Source organism: Polypterus senegalus, chromosome 9 (genome assembly GCF_016835505.1).
Source record: "Polypterus senegalus isolate Bchr_013 chromosome 9, ASM1683550v1, whole genome shotgun sequence".
NCBI lineage: Eukaryota > Metazoa > Chordata > Cladistia > Polypteriformes > Polypteridae > Polypterus > Polypterus senegalus.
The window spans coordinates 165,628,146-165,647,853 of record NC_053162.1 but is presented as its reverse complement, the minus strand read 5'-3'; the positions used below and the strand labels follow the sequence as shown (position 1 = coordinate 165,647,853).

The following is a 19,708-nucleotide window of genomic DNA, read 5'->3' as shown; positions in this document are numbered from 1 at the left end:
CGTGCATACCACCTGGCACCTGCTCACACACCACCTGTGGTACACATACATCAGGATGAGAACTGCTAATTAATAAAAGTGATAATATATTCTAAAATGAATTGTGTGCTGGCATGTAAAAGGAAAGAGGTTTTCAAATGTGAGAAGACTGTCTAAGAAGTTTTCTATCTCTTTCTTGTCAAGCATGAAGCAAGCACCCTTCAATCTGCTGACTTTAGACCAATTCATTTTCCTCAAGAGTCTAATTTCTTACCAAAATCCATCCATCCATAAGCAAAATCTCTTAATATGTTTAGGGGTCCAAACCTATCTCTGCAGCATTGGGCACAGGGCAGGAGCCAACGCTGTATGGGACACCACTCTATTGCAGAGCCTGCTCACAGAGAATGACATTCATTCATAGAAAGCCAGTATATTGAAAGCTGCCACATTGTTGTGAATGAGTGGCATAATTGATTAATTGATTTGAGAGAGTGTGCATGCATTTGTCTGCATTACACAGCTACAGAAAAGAACACAGGTAAACACAGAAGTGCAAATGAGAATAGAAGTATGCACAGTAAGACAAAAATTATAGTTCATATCCACATCATTTTGACAATTCAATATATTTGGCACACAAACCAATAGCATATAGAATTAAATTAAATAAAATAGTTTATATGTAAGCAAACAGTATGCACAGAGAAACAAACCACATTGTTCCTAAGCAAGCCTATACAACACAGATAATAATTCTATACAGTTCAAATAGCGTCTAATAGTATGCATATTTAAACAAAAATGAAAAGATTCATGCAAAGACCAATCACATATATACTGTAGGTCATTTACTGTAAAACATATTAGCATAAATTAACATAAATAACATGATAGCCCACCAATTTAAATCTTAAACAAACCAATAGGATAAGCAAGTTGATCACTATAGCTCCTATACAAATTGGCAGATATAGCTTAAACAAATCAAAAGTGATAAGAAGCTGTATATACATTAACCAGTGATACACACCTGACACCCAATAGCATAAGCATGTAAGCATGGACATCCATAAACCTGTAAGAAAAACACACAAATTATGATGCGGCTAAACCACTTGTACCTGAATGTTCTGCATTCCTACTCAGCTTTTGAAAACCCATTCAAGTTACAATAACTACAGTAATAGCCGACAAAAATAAAAAAAAATCAGCATGGCAGGCTCTATATTAAGGCAAGGCTGAAACAAAGGGAAATAAGCATGAGGCATTACAGGTTCATTTTGTTCCAAGTTATAGTATGTATTTTTCTTACAACAACCTCTGATATACTGCATGCTGCTAATGGTACTACAATATTTTGTAAAAAAAATAAACATAAGCTCATATGGAGGCAACTTGACAATATGAGTTTGCACTACAGTAAAATGGGCATCAGCATACTTGTTATAGAACACTCAATTAGACAATTAAAGATAAAATGTGTGATCGACATGTGAAATAACGTCATTATTTATATCACATTCTTCTCTTCAGGAAACACAAGTGAAGAGATGCATCATTAGTTTGCATTTGGCTGTGAGGAGTGAGGGCAATTCATGAAAATGGAGAGGTATTAAAACTGAGTGGTACTGCAGCTCTGAATAAGTATTTTGGCTGTTAGTAGTTGGAGTGTCTCTGTAATAACATAGGGTTCCTTCCATATTCTGAAAACTGGCTAGCAGTCTTGAGTATAAATTGGCCAAATGAAGGTGACTGTGGGTGAGCTTGAATGCAAACTGTAATAAATTGGTGTCCCGTCCATAAAAAACTCTTGCCTTACACATTTCAATGCTCTGGTTCTGTAAGAAGAAAAACAAGTGAACTAACTAGTTACAGGTATGAAGTTTATATTTAGAGGAAAACATTACATACCAGTCTCACACAATCCTATTCACCTCTGTCTTGTGTTATCTAATGTGGAATCAAATTATTGTTCGATTAGAGTGGTGGACCAAGCTGGCAGGAGGAGGAGGCCTGGATGGAGGCTTATACTACACTACTGTACAAAAATAGCGACAGCGGTCTGGAATCATTTGTGCTAGCAAAGCTCTACCGTCTGAATTCTCCATGATTGTAGCCACAGGGTATAAATAGTAGCCTAAATTACAGAGTAGAAAAAAGCCATCCCTTTGCCCCACTCCCCCCATCCCGCCCATTGCTCCCTGTTTGAAGTTACAGGGTGTATATAGTAAGCAATGCAGGCAGCTGCAGTCCCTGGGTTAATGGTTTCCGTGTGCCCCCTAGCCCCTGTCAAGGTGCCAGCCCAGCTCTGGAAGGCCAGGTCTCTTTCTAATTATCGCCAGGGCCAGCCTAGTGCAACCTATCATTTAAGCAGGGCTGTCCTGGAGTATTTAAGTCTTCAATGCCAGTTCAATTCTCACATACTGATTGTGCTTACAGTGCATCTGCTGCACCTTGGAAATATTTGGGTGAGTCTCCTTTGCATCATTGCTTTCATTTCACATCCCTCACCTGTCTGGTTCCTGTGAGGTGACTGTAGTGTGCATGGAAACTCTTTCAATGTAATACCGATTGGGAATGTCATTTTTGTGTCAATCACCAAGCTCTTTTTGTTCACTTACTTCACTTTGCCTGGCATATTTAGATTGTTATCTTAGCTTAACCCTTCATACCAATCCTAATTCTTTCCTCTTTGTGTGTTTATGTGTGTGTGTGTGTGTGTGAGCATGCCTGCATGCCTATGTAAAATAAGTTGTTTATGTGTTTTACCAAAGAATTATCAGTAGACATGGAGAGAATGTAACAACTCTTCACATACAATGGCTTTGCATATAAGATTTCATGTTGGGATTGCTGCTGGTTCCAAAAAGCAGTTGTGCTAAAATTGTGCCACCATGTTGCCCTTAAGAATAGATGTAATAATGAAAAACTGTATTAATTGATATTTTAAAATGCAACCCGACTTGTCACTGGACAATTATTGTTCCATCACTATTGTAAGTGAGGTGTTAAATTATAGTGACTACCATATAAATATTAAATTGTGTCAAACACGGACCTGTTATGATAGCTATTGTACTTACAATTGGTGGTTTAGTGGGTTATTATGTTATTTATTTAGTCACTTCTCTCTTGGTGATCTGATGGGCAAAAACTTGCAAGGCTTTCCTGTTGGAACTATGCATTATTAGTGTGGCAACGTTTGAATTTGTTAGTTGTACTGAGGTCTAAAACAACAGGAATTTAACAATTCTAGTGAAATGGGATTTCTTTTTTGGCAGCATTTAGCAAGGATCTATTTGACATGAAGGACCTAGATAAGTAACACTAATATTCATCAGATCTGTTTGAAAAGTTTGAAAGGAAAGTTGTAAGCCATTTGAGGTCAATGACAATTCAATTAACCCTAACTTATACATTTTACTACAAATTTAAATGAAAAATGTACAGATCTTGTCTATATTTTCTTTGTGAACATGGAAATATATTGTTGAGCATCCTGTGGTATCTTGTGGAAGGTGTCAGAAAAGTATTGGGTTCCAGGCAGCGGATTGGAACAATGCGGTCACTGTATTCGCGGATATTCAATGTAAGCACTGCACTCAATATCACAAGGATGACTCTTTTTTTTATCTCCCAATCATGATTTTTCTAGACAAGATATCAGGTCTCAGCCAAATTCTAGACTGAAGAGTGTACCACTTTTGTGACCTGAGGATTTTATTTCTATGTTTGCATATGAGATTGTCCTTTGGTCTCATTACATTGTGGCCTGCAGCTCATACTAGAATATTTTGCAGTGGAGATCATGGTCAGATTCTGGAAAACAATGGATTATTCCCTTTAGAAAGGGTTCCAAGTGGAGGAATTTAAGTACCACCAGGTCTTGTTCAGAAGTGTGGGTAAAAATGATTTACCAATGACATAGTGCAGTGGCAGGAAATTTGTGGGCAGTGTACTGCACTGCGGAGGTGAAATGGGAGTTTTAATTAACCAGTATATCCATCCTTGATCACAATCCCTGAGGAGTCACTGATAAAAGAATGCAAGTGCAAGCAGTCAGAATTGAACCTCTGTGCTGTGTTACTTGGTTTAACTGTGTAATAAGGACTTTGGAGTAAACTGCTGCTTTTTAGGGCAAGTGGGTGCCTCCTGTGTGCTTCACTCAGAGGGCATGGCAGGTTTTGTCCACTGGGAAAGACTATAGCTCACGATTGGCATTTGACAGTTTATGAATTCCCAAGGAGAAGCTGTGGACTGTTTCTAGGATAAAGTTGTTAAACGTCCTGAGTTCAGCTTTTGCCAAAGACGTTTGAATGTGAAGATGTTTGAATGTAAAGTGGTATTGGTTTTTGACATTGGAAAGTGAGTGTTCCAGTGTATGCATTTCCTTATCTAATTTTTTTTGTAGAAAACAGTATGAATAAACAAGCATATGTGAAAATGTCTCATGAAGCCTAACTCAAATTAAAAGCCATCTGTGCAATAACAATTAGTTTATGAGACTGAAAACAGTGATTTAACAGTCACATGTTAGCATGTGCACTATTAGAGCTTTGAACATCCTGCTGCTTCAGGAATGCTCACTAGAATGTTAATGTTAACATGGAAGCTATTGATATTTTTTTAGAATTACAGTGTCTGATATTGTATATTTGTATTGGTCTAGACATAGCAGGTTGATATTATGACTTATGCTTTTTGTTATTCCTTCTGAGTGTAGTTTCATGTTCTCCATGATCTTTGTTGATGTGGAATTCCTCCCACTATCCCATCACATAATGCTCTCTTAAAAGGGAACATTAGGTGCATTTGCACTACAGATATAGATCATATTTTACTGCTATTGTGTAGTCAGATTATTATGCTACTATTTATTGAAGTAAAGCTGTCTTCTCACAAGGGTGTACAGATCAGGACCAGTCTTACGGGGTAACATTTTGTTCAGCAAAAATGACTGTACTGAATCAAAACCTCAGCAGAGGTGTGCACTGTTTTTATGATCCTTAGCTGCTTCACTAAAGTATATATTTTTAATGTTCTTCTACCTGATAAAGAATGTGAGCAAACTTGGGTTGTGGGAAGGGAATGGATGTAGTTCTTGAAAACACAATATGTGTTTCATGTGAGCCTGTTACAAGAGAGCACCTGGAATCAAACCCTGGAACTAAAAATAATTTTTGAGATCCAGTAACCATCGGATGAATAGGAGGTAGGAGTGGGCAACATAGCCAAAAATGCACAGCACAGTATAATTAAAAATTCTTATTGTTTCAGCAGATAGCATTATAATGTATTTGTACTTATACTTTTTAGATGGAAGCATATTTTTTAACAAATAACAAATATACTACTGACTAATTTTGTACACCAGTGTGTTTCTTATTCATTTAGTTGCTCAATAGCACTCTTCTAACATTCTCTCGAACCAATAAATGTGCAGGTTTTTTTCACACGCTTATTTACTCACTCACTCATTCACTCACTCTCATACTATCTTCGCTACCTCTGCCAAGCAAGTACAGCAAAACAGGCATCTTCTTCTTGTCCTACCTTCCTGTTTGCGTCAGCTCACCAATTAGGTTCTATCACTCTGTCTCACTTAATTTGTACAATTCACATACAAGTTCATATACAGTACAAAAGACATTTGCTATAATAAATAAATATACTGACAGAAAACCAAATTTTTTGTTTTCTTTTAAAGGCATGTTTTGCATTTTATATATGTGTTTGCATGTTTTCAACTAATTTCTAGCATACAGATAAAATGATTTTTGTGAAATCTATACTGGAATAAGTATTTCTGGTATTTGTATATTGGATATACTGTATCACCTACTCTTAACAAATGGGTTACAGTTATAATCACAGTTACTGTTAAGATTATAATCACAGTTGGGTCTTGTTATGATTCTTTTACGTTGTCATGTGTTGTTTGACTTCATATAAATTTCTATGAAGAAGTGTATTTTTTTTCTACGTTTTTGGATGATGCTAATTTCAGTTTCAATTTCCATTTCATGTTTTCTTTTAGGTGACACAGTGGTAATGCTGTTGCACCACAACTAGGAGATTGGAATTCATGTCCCAATGTTCCCTGCATGAAGTTTACATGTTCTCACCTTATCTATGTGGGTTTCCTCAGGGAACTCTTGTTTCATCCCACAGTCCAGAAACATGCTGGTTAGGTGAATTGGCATTGTCAAACTGGCCCTAGGACTGACAGCCTTTCAAAGAATAGTTCTTGTCTTGTGCCCTATGCTTGATAGGATATGGTCTACTTCCCCGTGATCCTGTCCTAGATAAGTACGTCGCAAAAATGGTTGGACATTTCCTTTCAGTTCCCGACTTATGGCTGTATATTACTGTTATTTCCCTGTTCTTCGATGTTTATTACTAATGTTGGGCATCTGCTGTTTTATAAACAATGCTGGGTTCACAGACTATAAATTTCTAAAAGATTCTCATAATCTCTAAAAGAATCTGCCAGTGCATTTCAATAGTATTGCTTAGATTAAGTGTACATTAATGCCACTTAGGGTAAAGACTGACTCAGTTTTTGATTTAACATTTTGATGGTGTTATTTGTTTAGCATAGGGTTCCTTCCACCTTCGCTTGTTTTCTGCTTTCTAAATGAGCCTCTTCTTTTGTCCCAAATCTTGTTCTATAATTCTGCTCTATTGTTTTCATCAAAACAGAGCTCCATTTAGGTTTAGGATAATGATTAGAATCAGAGGTAAATTTAGGTTATGATTATACCTGAGGTATGGATTAAGATCACAGCTAGGTCAAGATTTAATAACAGGATTACTATTATAATTATTGTTAGAATTAATATTAAAATTAGGGTTCAGATTAGCTTTAATATACATTTTTATTTAATAAATGTCTCATCTGAGTTATACAGACTGATGTGCTGATGTAATTAAGTCAAACAAAATGTGTCCTTTCTGAATAATTTTTCTCTAGAGTATTTACAGGGGCATTTCGACTAAATTATCTGATTTTACATTTCCTTTTAAGGTGCAAAGATGTCCATCGCAAATTCTGCAGCCCAGTACATGCTGGCAGATGCGCTGCTCCCAGAGGGTGGTAATGACTCACGACTCAAGTCTCTGGTCCTGGAGCTACCAATTGACCGAGTTATCAAGTTTGTGTCAGTGGGGCTGCCCTTGCTTCTTGTGTCCATGGCTTTTGCAAGAGAGATCTCCACCGGTGAGTGTAACTGATTTTCATCAACTTCTTCAGAGAAAGTGTTCTAATTTTTCATGCAGTATGTCATCATATCTTATCACGCCACTGCCATATCCAGGTAAGAGCGGCATCATTAGCATCCTTAAGATCTTCATTGGTACATGTAAATCCTCGGGAACATTCAAGGAGAATGTGGTCCATTGTTTGGGTGGGCTCACCATAGAGACATTCAGCGCTATGCAGTATGTAAAAATAATTTTGTTACATTCATTTAATAAAATTGATACAATAAAAAACACACTTGCAATAATTGGATCAAACTGCTATGAACATGTCAAATCTGCAATGTACTATATACAGTCCATAAAAATAAACCTATACTCTAGGTTGAAATGAAAGTCTGACCAAAATAAATCTAGGAGTTTTAAAGGTTTCTGATGACAAAATGTGAGGTTTAGTTAAAATGGAAAGAGAGAGAGAAAGGGATATGAAAGATGAGGAGTGAGGTACTTAACTTATTTGTGAAAAATATAGCTACATGATTATCTTGACTAAAGAGTTATATATGACATACTACTCATGACAAGTAACTTCTACCCCCAATTCTCAGTGACAAATTTTATGAAATACCAATATTAGAGATGCTATTGCCATCCTTCTACAACACCTGCAAAGAATACAAAGAATGTAAAGTAGCTGGAAATGATGAGGGTGTAAGTTCATTGGAGGATCTTGAGTATCATCGGTTTCTGGCTATGAAACATTTAGCTAGAATTGCAGTAGATGGCCTCACTGAGTGTCCTGCTAATACAGTACATAATGACTTTGCATTTATCAGATACAAGGACAATCAGTTCCTAAAAAGGATTCTCTTAGGTGAATTGGGGACAAGTAATAGTACCTGCTATTTTGTCATATAACATGGACTTATGATGATATACAGAAAAAGTGGAAGAAGGCCAAAGAAAGAGAGGTCAAGGAAAACTCGAGGAAAAGATTTACTGAGAATGCTGCAAACCTGGAAGCCAGAACACAATGGGAAGTATAAGTAAATATTTAATATTCAGGGAACACCAAGAGGGCAGTTTGGGAGACAGGATAACGACCCATTATATACCACCTTTTGGAACTGGGATCTCTTCACTGAAGCTCCATTCCTGAATCATCACTATAGATGATGAGTAAACCACATGTGAATAAAATCCTCATTTTAGCATGGACTGTGTTATAATAATTTGTGCCAAGTGGTGAGAAATGATGACTGTTTTGGGGTAAACCTCTATAATTCTAAATGTTGGACAAGCAAAAATAACGGTATAATAACAGATTATCTCAAGTCAGTAGCCTACAAGTCCTGCGTGGTCTCTCTTTGAGCAAAGCTTTCTGCTAAGGCAGGGTGTGTGTTTATTCTGCTACCAGTGCCGTCTGCCAGCGAGAAGCTTTTTATGGGCTACAGCCTTTATAGCAGAGCAGAGTACATGGTGGTCAAGTGAGTTGGTTTAATGATACTGAATCACTGACAGAGTTAGAATTTTAATTGGTATCCACAGGCTTTCAAAATTTTCATTGACACAATTTCATAGGCACTTCTAAAGTTCCCTGGGATTTAGTAAGATTTCAAAGTGGGGATTTAACCCCTGGAATATCCTTTACTGAATGTGCCACATAGCTGTTTCTGAATGACTCAGTAATGTGTGGTGACTTCCTCAGGCACACACAGGCAGCCTGTGGCTAAATTGAGAGTTTCTTACCATCAGCTTTTTTTTTTTTTTTTCCATAACTCCGTGGCCACACAGCCACTCACAGGCACATATGAATGTGTAAGTAACTCAGTTATGGACATCCAGGGCTATTGTTTCAGATGAGAATTTTCCACTAGACCATGTGGTTATTCTGAATGACATACTGGTGTTGGGTGACTTCTGTCTGGGATACAACAAGGGGGTGAGTGCTTGAAATGCGAGTGATCTTTAATTTTGTTGAGCCACATCTCTAAATGACACTATGGTGCAGAATAACATCTTTCTCGGGTGCAAGGTGAGTTACTGTACTTAGATTTGCAGCATCTAATAAATTATATCTAATGAGTTATACAATTTTCTTTGAATGACACAGTGAGGTATAGTGGCGTCAATCTGGGACACACATACATAGTCAGTTGCCCAATTTGTGTTTACTTTCTTTCAAGCCTTTGTCTTAATGAGGTACATGGATGAGTATCAATGACACTATGTGGAGGTCTGACATCAATCATTGATGTAGGGGAGTCAGTGGATGAATTGGGACTTTAACTTTACAATATCTTTCACAAAATAGGCGACATAGCTGACTCTGATATAGCACGGTAAGGTAACATCAGTCTGCCTTACACAGAGGTACTGGGTAGTATGGAGCCTTTTAGTGACAAATTAGCACTGGTGGGTTTGTTTTCTCATTGGTCAAAATGATAATTTCCTTGTGCTAATACTTAAAAGTGTAATTATTGTCTGATCTAGAATTCTTTTGATTTCAAACCTTTTACTCACATGCAGCTATCTCAGAATGGCACACCCCCCTGGGATGATAGAGAGGGTGTGCCATTGGTTGGTGGTCATGTGGGTATGACATGGGATCCAAAGTAAATGATGGGGTGGCAGCCAAATCATCGCATTTATAAAAGTATTCAAGTTCAGCAAAAATGGCACTCGGTAGCACAAACAAATGAAAGTGCAGTGCAGCAATGCCTTTTAATCAGTATGTCAGGTCTGGAGTAAAGCTCCGTTCTGGGATGAGTTTTCATCCAAATGAGACACCTTGTTCCTCGAGCGCCTCAAATTTATAGTCCTCCAACTGAAAAAGGTGTAAGCAGTTCCCCTCACAGGGCATCTCCTTGGTGCTTTGGGAATGAACAGAAAGAGACAATACCATTAGCAACAGCACCATTATTTTGTCTATGGTGGTACTTTTTACCATAAATTAGCCCAAGCAGTGATCTTCGGGACATGTGTCAGAGGTCAAATGAAGAATGTCCGGGAATTAACTCCTATTAACTACCTATGTTGGCTACACATCTAGGCCTGAATGGCATAATGTTTCAGGGTGATTAACTGATGCTTGAACCCTAGAATAGCATTTACCCAAATGGGCCCACAATGTTTTGTGAGAAGTTAAAATTTACTCAATAGGTTACATAGCCACCTCTACAGAACTATTACAATAATTTCAATCTGTGATTTAGAGATTTTCAATTTATTTTTTTTCTACATAATCTAATTTTGATATCCAGTATCTTTTAACCTAGGTGTGTGTGAGTTTAAATGTTTGAGAATTGTGCAAATATTGTTAAAGCAGTAATATCAATGACCAAGGCTGCAAAGCTGATCTCTTCCTAACTTCATGTCATCAAGTACTACTTACTGTAAATACAAAACAAATTGCAACCAATGTACAATTTCTGCTTCACTTATAAAATTTTAGTCAAGAACATTGGAGGAAATTTCTGTTAATTAACAGTGTCTGCATAACAATAAACCATGAGAACAAATTGGCATTATATATGAAATAGATGAAAAAATGTTCCCTGAAGCTGTATGATTTCATTTTTAGTCCTTTTACATCCCAGGTTAAATGATATAGGATGGATTCACTGTTGTCTAAAAGCTCATTTCTAATATACAAAGGAAAGCAACTAGTTGCCAGGGCATAAATATCCTGAAACAAGTATTAATTTCCATTTTTTCTATTTGGTTCTGTCTTTACAGGTCCACAGATCAGCTGTTTTGCCCCACAGAATTTCACTGCAAAGCAGGCAGCTTACGTGGACACATACTGCTGGGACTCTCTAATGCACCATGAATTTGACACCAAAGGCAACTTTGAAGAACGATCGCTGTGGGTACACAAGGTATGACTTAGAAGCTGCAACTCAATCACCTTCTTATCATTGTTCACTTAGAGACAGTTTCATAGCTGTCTACTCAACTAATGAAGCTTATTGACTGCCGGCCTGAAGTGTGTGTTGGGGGTGTATAACTCACATAGAGTGGATGGTGTTTCAGCAGTTCACCCCAAAGCAGGTGAACTGCTTAGGACCTCGTAGAGTGTTGAAATAGCATTTAACCATCTTTCATGCCTGTGCACATTGTAGTGTCTTTACAAAAACAATATCACATTTTCCAGTGAAGTCCTTATTTCATGTTCTCTTAACCAACATCCATATTATGGCACTTCACATTAACACCTGAATTTACATTTCCTTTCAGATGGTTGGTTCCCTGACTGACTGCTTTTATCTAGAAGTTTCTAGATGGTTTTTTTTTCAAAGCTTTGTAAATAACAGAGTTCTGGTGTTCAGTCTTTTGGAGTTATCAGCTTTAATAGAGAGACTAGCTGTAAAGGACTGGACATGTAGTGCAGCTATCATAAACATAAAATGACTTCATATTACATCTTGGATGTTACTTTAAAAAAATATACAGTTGTAGTGCTCCTACAACTGTATATATTGCTCCTTGTAGGGGTACAAGAAAAGATTTAGATTTACCAATTCTTTGCACAATTTCTGTGCTTCCCAAGTGGAGACAGTCTCACTGTTCTTTTCTGTATTAATTACTCTTCTATTCCTCTGTAGCTAAGAAATTCTCTTGTCTTGCTATCCCTTTTATTCTTCAGATGTTCCCCTACTCACTCCTAGTCATGGCTGTAATGATGTACTTGCCTGCCATGCTCTGGCGCTTCCTTGTGATGCCATGTCTTGGGGCAGACCTACTTTTTGTCATGGATGAGCTTGACAAATCATACAACCGTTCAGTAAGGATGGCTCAGAGCATTGTGGAACTGCAGCAGAACAGTCGTAATTCCAAAACATTTGCAGCAGAATTGGAAAGGTAGGTTTTAAGGACAAAAACAGCCCAAACTTTAACATGCTTGGACTTCTTTGTATTGATCACTATATCTTGATACACAATCTGATATTTCTTTGTCAATGTTTATCCTCCAGTGTCAATAATGCCATTATTGTCTTCATTCTTGTTCCCCTACAGGGCAAAACGTGAACGCTATTTTGAGTTTCCACTGTTGGAGCGCTACCTTCAACTAAAACAGTGTTCCTATTTTCTGGTCTCCATGCTGTTTCTCCGAAGCTTCCTTTTGTTGCTGTTCATTTCAGCTGCCTGCCTCTACCTTGTCTACTTCCACCTCTCTGCCTTCCTGCAGGATGAATTTAGCTGCTTTGTAAAGACGGGTCTGCTACAGGAGGATCCTTGGGTGCCTGAGCTTGTGCAGTGCAAGCTGACAGGTCTGCTGGTCTTCCAGATTATCAGTGTCACCAATGGGGCCATTTATTTGCTTCTTGTGCCCTTGATACTATTTGGCCTACTGCGTCTCTTCTGCTGGGATCGGCGTTTCCTATCAGTCTACGAGGTTCTTCCAGCTCTTGGTCTAATGGGTGGTCAGAAACTCGGCTGCCCCCTCAATGACCTCAATGTCATCTTACTATTCCTGCGGGCTAATGTCTCCCAGATACGATCCTATGGGCGACTTAGAGCTGTATGCTCTGTGAGTGGTTCTCAAGGAATCTCCTTGGCACGGGGTTACAAACTGGAGAATGAGGAGGAAAAAGAGGAAAGAGAAGAGCGTGAGGAAGAAGCAAGAGAGGAAGCAGAGGAAAAGGGCTATACATTGGTGGATATCATGAGAGTGCTGGCTGGGTCAAACAGAGACAAGAAAGCAGAGATCAATCCTGAGGAGATGCCACCTCCTGAAACCCTTGGTACGGGCCTATGCATATTCATTTACATCTTCAAGCGCATCATAGTAATTGGGATTTTCATTTTAATTATCTGGGATGTGCAAAAAATTATCAAATAATGCACATTAGTTGTGGCATCAGGGAAAATTGAAATTCAGTACCATAATGAACCCTAGATCTTCTGATAGGCAGGACAGGTGGACCTTTTTCTTGACCATACTTAAGAGAATCCTGTGTTAGATGGCAACATTCATCAATCATATCTTCTATCATTGGTTTTCTCTTTTCTACCACAAGAATGCCTCTGAGGGATGGAGTTCTTCCTCAGGATCATCATAAATTCTACTAGAATTACTAGCTCCGATTTTGTTGTCGATGACTACCCAGCCCAAACATAACAGAACAAGGCAGCACTTTGGGCTGGGTCTTTAGTGAGGTACAAGCGATTGGATGCTGGTGAGATCTGGTTGTATTAGTATAAAAACTAATTTATTATATTAAAGAGTTTATTATGCCGATGCACAACTATTTGATTTAACATAGCATTAGTTCAACAAAGTGGTCAATTTAGTATATTACATTTCTAGAAAATTGCTTAAATGAACAATTATAGTGCCCTCATTCTTATCTGATAAAGGTCCTTGACATAAAATCAATGGCGATAAAGAGACACGTGGAGTGCTTCAGTCAAGGACTGATGTTACCACACAGTGATGAAGAATTTTGATTCAGTCCTGTTGGAGTGATAAAAACTACTAGCTGATAGTTATTACTCAAGTATGATAATGCACTGCAAGTGTTCACTTAGATTATGTTATAGATAATTAGGCCACTGTGTCCACAAAGCGATAGTCTGGGTAAATGCTAGTAATATATGTACACACATAGATACAGCACATACACACTATGTATACATATTCAAACCCAGAGTCAGTTCAGAGTCATAAGGGGCCAGAGCCTAATCCAGCCACTTTTTCCAGCATAGACAATTATATTGGCTGGCACAATAGTTAATGATTTTTCCTCCAGTTCCAGTGAAGGGAAATTCACACCCCATCTTGGTCACATCCATTACTCTGCCTTGTAATTAACCATCTATCCCTCCACATGTCTATTTTCAAAGTCTCAAAATCCAGTTAGGATCACACAGGGTTGAAGCCTAATAAATCAATCAAATTTACTATACTATAAATATCAAAAATTGCCTAAAACTGAAAACAAACTTTCAGTGAGCTCATTGAGCTGCCAGAAACATACTATACTATATATCACAGCTTCAATTTATTTACCCATTCAGCCATACATTATAAACTTGCTAAGTTTGGCCCGGTCTTTTCAAATTCACCATTCTCTCAAGAATGTATTCCTTAGTTTGTGGCATGTGTATTAAATTCCATTTCCATCAAACCTCTGTGACTGCTGTTTCTTCCAAATTCACTGTTATTCAAAGGCTAATTCTGCCTCCTAACTAAAAGCATTCTTAATTGGATTTCTTGTTTCTCAGTTTCTGAACTCAGTAGGTGGGTTTAAAAATAGCCCAAAGATTCTCACTTAAATCAAGATGTCTTTCCAAGTTTCATTTTAGCACACAGATTTGCATTTTGTTTCTTTAGCACTCCTTCTGAAGAGGGTTTTTCTATTAGTTCTTCTTATAAACAATTCTTCCTAATGATACAGACCATTTCTGACACACATGCATCATATATTTTTGATGGGAAATCTCAGTTACCACCTGCTAATCTGATACAATACCGAACCTCTTGATTAATTGACTGTTTTTGTAGACATGTTTGTACATAATTAATATACGCATTACTAATCACTCAGTAAAAGACATAGAATATTGAGCCTAGTAGTAGCCATCACTAATCACAAAATCAGTAGACACTGAACACAGCACCCATTAAAACTATCTTTAATTACAGAGTCACAAGGTAATAAATACAAGCACCCAAAGAGATCATATTTAATCAATGAGTCAGAAGAAACTGAATATTGTGCCCCAATAGGGTAGGACACAGGTTAATGAAACTGAGTAGTATTGCAAAGGCCGGGAATAAACGTATCTACCCACAGACATGTGGGAAGTGAGAAGCCTAATTAAGTAAGCAGTTCAATTAAAAGCCTACAAGGGTCTGTCATTAAAAGTGTGGGAGGAATGAAACACAGTAGGCACTCTTACAATGGGACAGCTGAAACTGACAATCTTCATTCATATCTGACCTAATAACCTAAGAAATAAAGGGGGTAAAAAAAGAGTTAAATTAGGAGGCAAATCTAAATGCTGATTACAAATGACTACATCTTGCCTGAAGAAGGGGCCTGAGTTGCCTCGAAAGCTTGCATATTGTAATCTTTTTAGTTAGCCAATAAAAGGTGTCATTTTGCTTGCCTTTTCTCTAAATGCAATAGCAAACATTTAGATCAAGACATTATTAGTTTGGGGGTTATGTATAGTAGAAAGTATATTCTTTAGGTTAATAATCACATTTCCCATTTGCTGGAGTAATGTCAGGTTACATTACTTTCGATACTATTGTCCCATCTACGGTTGATTTCTGCCTTGTGTCGTATGCTAACAGGCTCTCCCTCCCCATGAACTTGACTATTTATGTTAGGCAAATGTTCAGTTTTAGGTTCAGTTTGCATTTTTTTCTGCAGGTGTAACATGCATATGGATGTTAATATCCATCTGTTAACCTGGCAAAATTTCCAAAGCTGGCATTTGTGTTCAGATAGTGTTTATGCTTCATGTTACTGTATTAAATGTGTCCTTCATGAAGCCTGGAAGTCATTCTATATCCATATATTCACCCATCCATTTACTTTCTAACCTCCTTAACCTATTCATCGTCAAGGGAGCTGGATCTTTCCTAGCAGCCCAAGACAGGATCCAAGACCCTGGAGGGGATGCCAGTTCACCACAGGGCACACTCATGCAAACACCCACAGGGCTAATTTAGAATCCCCAGTTAGAAAAACACATACGGCTGTAGAATGTATCAGTAGGAGTAACACTAAGATGGGAAGCACATGTGATGTACAAAAACATTGTCTTCTATATGCAGAAATAATTACATATCAAAAAGTTGAAAATTAACTTTTAAAATCTCAAACTATAGGAGAGACAGCTGGGTCATTATAATTAACAGAAGTGAAGCCCTGTAGAACCAACATATTTTTAAGCATATTGCCTCAACAGCATCATCGAAGATCCTCTGGGTGCCTCATCCTTTGTTTTTCCTGTATTTACTTATATACTTTATTATATTCCTTGTTGTTTTATGCTGAGTAGTTCTGCATATGTAAGAAGTTCTATTTTTTACCAAGACCTCATATTACAAAGTAAAACAAATGTTCATCAAATGGAAGTGAATTTTTAATGTAAGCCTGGTGAAGAATGGATAAAAGAAATCCCTAGATGTCTTCTTGCCAAGGAGAATTAATTCAGAAGTAAAGGCTAATTGTGAAAATGATGTCTATGCGGTACAGGTGCTTGTTTAATGGCAGTTTTCCATCCCTTTATAACACCGCTGTCTATTTCTCTGCAGAGTTGTCTAACCGGCAGGGCTACCATGAGTTGAAGGAGACGCCATCATGTAGTTATGCCTAGAGCCACGAGTCACTGGGATTGAACCACCAGAGGCCCCATTGAGAAGCCCAGGGACTGGGCATGGAAGATACCAAGGGGCACGGGTGGGGGAGGGGGCTCTATGCTTTATTTGCCACCTACCCTTTCATTATAAATACAGGAAAGAAGTACTACATGGATATTTACTATGAAACAGTTATTTAAATGCACATATTACAATACTATAGTCAAATGATGAATGAAATAAGGGCAGCATTGTTCCATCAATGGAGGGCTCTGTGCTTTATCAGGAACACCATTTTTTTATTTATTTCAGACTAAAGAGAAGGCTTTGCTGCTGAACACCAGTACTTTTTCTCACTTAATAATTTAAATGCAGTAAGATACAACCAAGTAAAGAAATTAATAGCAGTGCTACAGTTTTGGACTTTAACCCATTGGACTGCTCAATCACCTGTTCCTTTGACTCATTGTGAGATCCAATAACCTACTTGAGCAACAAACAATCGTGGCATTATTTTGTACCATAAAACACCTTGTTCTCTATTGAAAGACACTGCATAAAACGGTTTTTGCTTCTTCATTCACAGTTTTAATTTTGAAGAAAACTACCTTGACTTTATGCAATGTACCCTTGTGGTACGTATTGCTTTTTCGTATTTTCAACTATTCAGTTAAATAAATTTAGAAATAAGATCAGGAGAGCAGTGTAGACTCTTACAAACTCACCTGACATAAGGAAAATAATTCAAGTAACTTGGTGGCAGTCTTCAAATCTGCTTTTACAGTTTCACTTTAAGGCCTTCGTCAACTTTAGGTGTCAATAAGACAGTGACCAAAAGTGACTGCAGTTACTCAGTGAGCAAAAGTCTACTTGGCAGTTGCTGCTTTCCTGCAAGGTAGGCTTCCATCCAGAAGAGGTGCTAATAATTAAACACTGGGTGTAACTGTGAAGTAAAGTCTATTGTCATTTTGGCATTATATGAGCTACGAGGCTCTAACTTGAACCACATTCCTCACATTTATTAGAGGAGTGGACCTTTTCTTATCTGTGTTTCTTTTGTTCATTTTAGTTTTTAACAGTTCACCTCTTTGTTCTATCAATGTTGTAAACTTTGTATCACTATATTAATTTCTGGTTGCCTGCTTTTTACTATTGTTTTCTTTTTTTAATATGTTTACTTGTGGAAGTGGGACCAGATCAGGACTAATTTGTTGTGTAAGTAAACGTACTGTACTCTATATGAATGACTGTAATAAATGTGTTAATTTGCCATGCATTGTATCACATTGTACTTCACTTCTGGATTATAACAGAGGATTGAAGAGAGTTCATGATTGACCTAATTGCTTTGTCTGTCCATTAGTTTCACTTGCCACAGGACTGTTCTTGTCAATTTCTGTACTATGACAGAACATATCAAATAAAGTGTTAATAGGTGGTCATGTATTCCTTTCTCTTAATCTGGAAGTAGTGAAAAGTCAAGCGAAATGACACCTTTTATTGGCTAACTATAAAGATTACAATATGCAAGCTTTTGAGGCAACTCAGACCCCTTCTTCAGGCAAGATGTAATCTGGAAGAATTCATATTATTAAAATGAATATTCTTCCAAAATACATCTCTTTTTAGAGTGTCCCTAAATGTGTTAGCAAATGTTGATTTAAGTTAGATTCAATTAAAATAGATTTACATTAGATTTAATTTAATTTTAGCCCATTTAACATAGACATTTAATTCATGGGAGTTATCTAAATCTTTGGAGACCTATAAACTAACAGTAACTATGCATCTTTTGAACAAATATGTTTCATATACAATCTTCCAGTAGCACACCACTTTTCCTGTTTACAAGTTAGAAACTTTGTTAAAAGGAACACTTGTAAAATTGAATAAAATCATTTAAAACTAATCATCAACATAATTATAACTGCAAACAATACCATCAAGTATGGGTCTCCCTAGGTCTTATGTTTTGGAATGTTCCATACTCGTGCCATTCTTGGGAAAAACATTTTCTTATTGTTTGTTTTATAATTACTCCAAATCCTTTAAAGCCATTTTTTGCAGTAAAACTAACCATGATAAGGTTATATACAACATATCCATCCATCCATTTTCCAACCTGCTGAATCCAAACACTGGGTCACGGGGGTCTGCTGGAGCCAATCCCAGCCAACACAGGGCACAAGGCAGGAACCAATCCTGGGTAGAGTGCCAACCCACCGCAGGACACACACAAACACACCCACACACCATAAGGTCAATTAAATTTATAAATAAAGCATATTAAATATATATACATGTTCTTCGGATGAGAAACTGGAGAACATCTAAGACAACATAAGGAGAATGCATAAATTCCACACAGGACATGACTGGGGTGGATTTTGAATCCAGTCTCTTGAAGTTGTGAGTTAGCAGAAGAAAGCTTTGAGCCACTCTAACATCATAATTGATTCTTAAAGAGCTCATGCCTACTTGTCAACCTACTACACACTATGATAAATAAAGTGTTTGCATAGTTAACACTCAAAATTAGAATTAAATAAAAGAACAGAACAGTCGTAAGACTGTTTATGGGGCAGCAGCTCTAACAACATAGTGTGCAGATATTGTCAACAGATTTACTTTGTTCAAATATTAGAGTTGACATGATGTGTGATCTAACTGACCTTGGTCATTTAATGATTACTGGTGCCAGACATAGCAGATTAAGGAAAATAAGGAAAAATGTAGCACGGCCTGACAAATGTCACAGTAGATCTTGATATGTACAGTACATAGTAAAATAAGAATTTAGTGCAAACAACATGGTTCCAAGGATTCTTCCTGGCTAGTGTAAACAGTTTAGTAGGGTTGCAAGGAATATTTTGTTTGCACATATTAGGCCTCTTAATATCAAGTGGGCATCACTAGAAGGTCACTGTGTATCTAGGCAATCTTACTAACTACGTGCATCCCTTTACAGCCTTAATCTACTCTGATTAAAATGCATACTTCACAGTACTCAGATCTCAATCCAACAGAGCAACTTTGGGATGAGAAGGAATTAGAGGTTCACAGTATGAAAGTTTGGCTCAAAAACCTGCAGAAACTGTTCAGTGGTATTGAGTCAGCATGGCTTAAAATCCCTAAGTATTGGTTTTAGATAGATAGATAGATGATTTCCATTCCAATGGCACTTAGTAGAAAAATATCCATCCT

General features: G+C 37.4%; 1 protein-coding gene across 2 annotated transcripts; it reads left to right on the top strand.

Annotated features, from left to right (window-relative positions):
• The first annotated feature begins 2,371 nt into the window (after nucleotides 1-2,371).
• Nucleotides 2,372-17,942, top strand: panx3 (pannexin 3). Of its 2 annotated transcripts, none has more exons than XM_039764125.1 (6): nucleotides 2,372-2,450; nucleotides 7,010-7,201; nucleotides 10,921-11,063; nucleotides 11,831-12,045; nucleotides 12,202-12,929; nucleotides 16,460-17,942. In XM_039764125.1, the coding sequence occupies exons 1-6, from the start codon at nucleotides 2,384-2,386 to the stop codon at nucleotides 16,519-16,521; spliced, it is 1,407 nt and encodes a 468-aa protein (XP_039620059.1). In that variant the 5' UTR covers nucleotides 2,372-2,383; the 3' UTR covers nucleotides 16,522-17,942. The 2 variants fall into 2 exon arrangements, with proteins under 2 accessions (XP_039620059.1, XP_039620060.1); XM_039764126.1 differs by lacking the exon at nucleotides 2,372-2,450 and adding an exon at nucleotides 6,028-6,291.
• Nucleotides 17,943-19,708: the final 1,766 nt, after the last annotated feature.

Bases quoted from the DNA above. Each gene is read 5' to 3' on its own strand.
- panx3 (XM_039764125.1), top strand. From the start codon at position 2,384: ATGCCAGTTCAATTCTCACATACTGATTGTGCTTACAGTGCATCTGCT. The intron at 11,064-11,830 runs GTATGACTTAGA...TTTATTCTTCAG, and splicing joins GATCGCTGTGGGTACACAAG to ATGTTCCCCTACTCACTCCT. The intron at 12,930-16,459 runs GTACGGGCCTAT...ATTTCTCTGCAG, and splicing joins GCCACCTCCTGAAACCCTTG to AGTTGTCTAACCGGCAGGGC.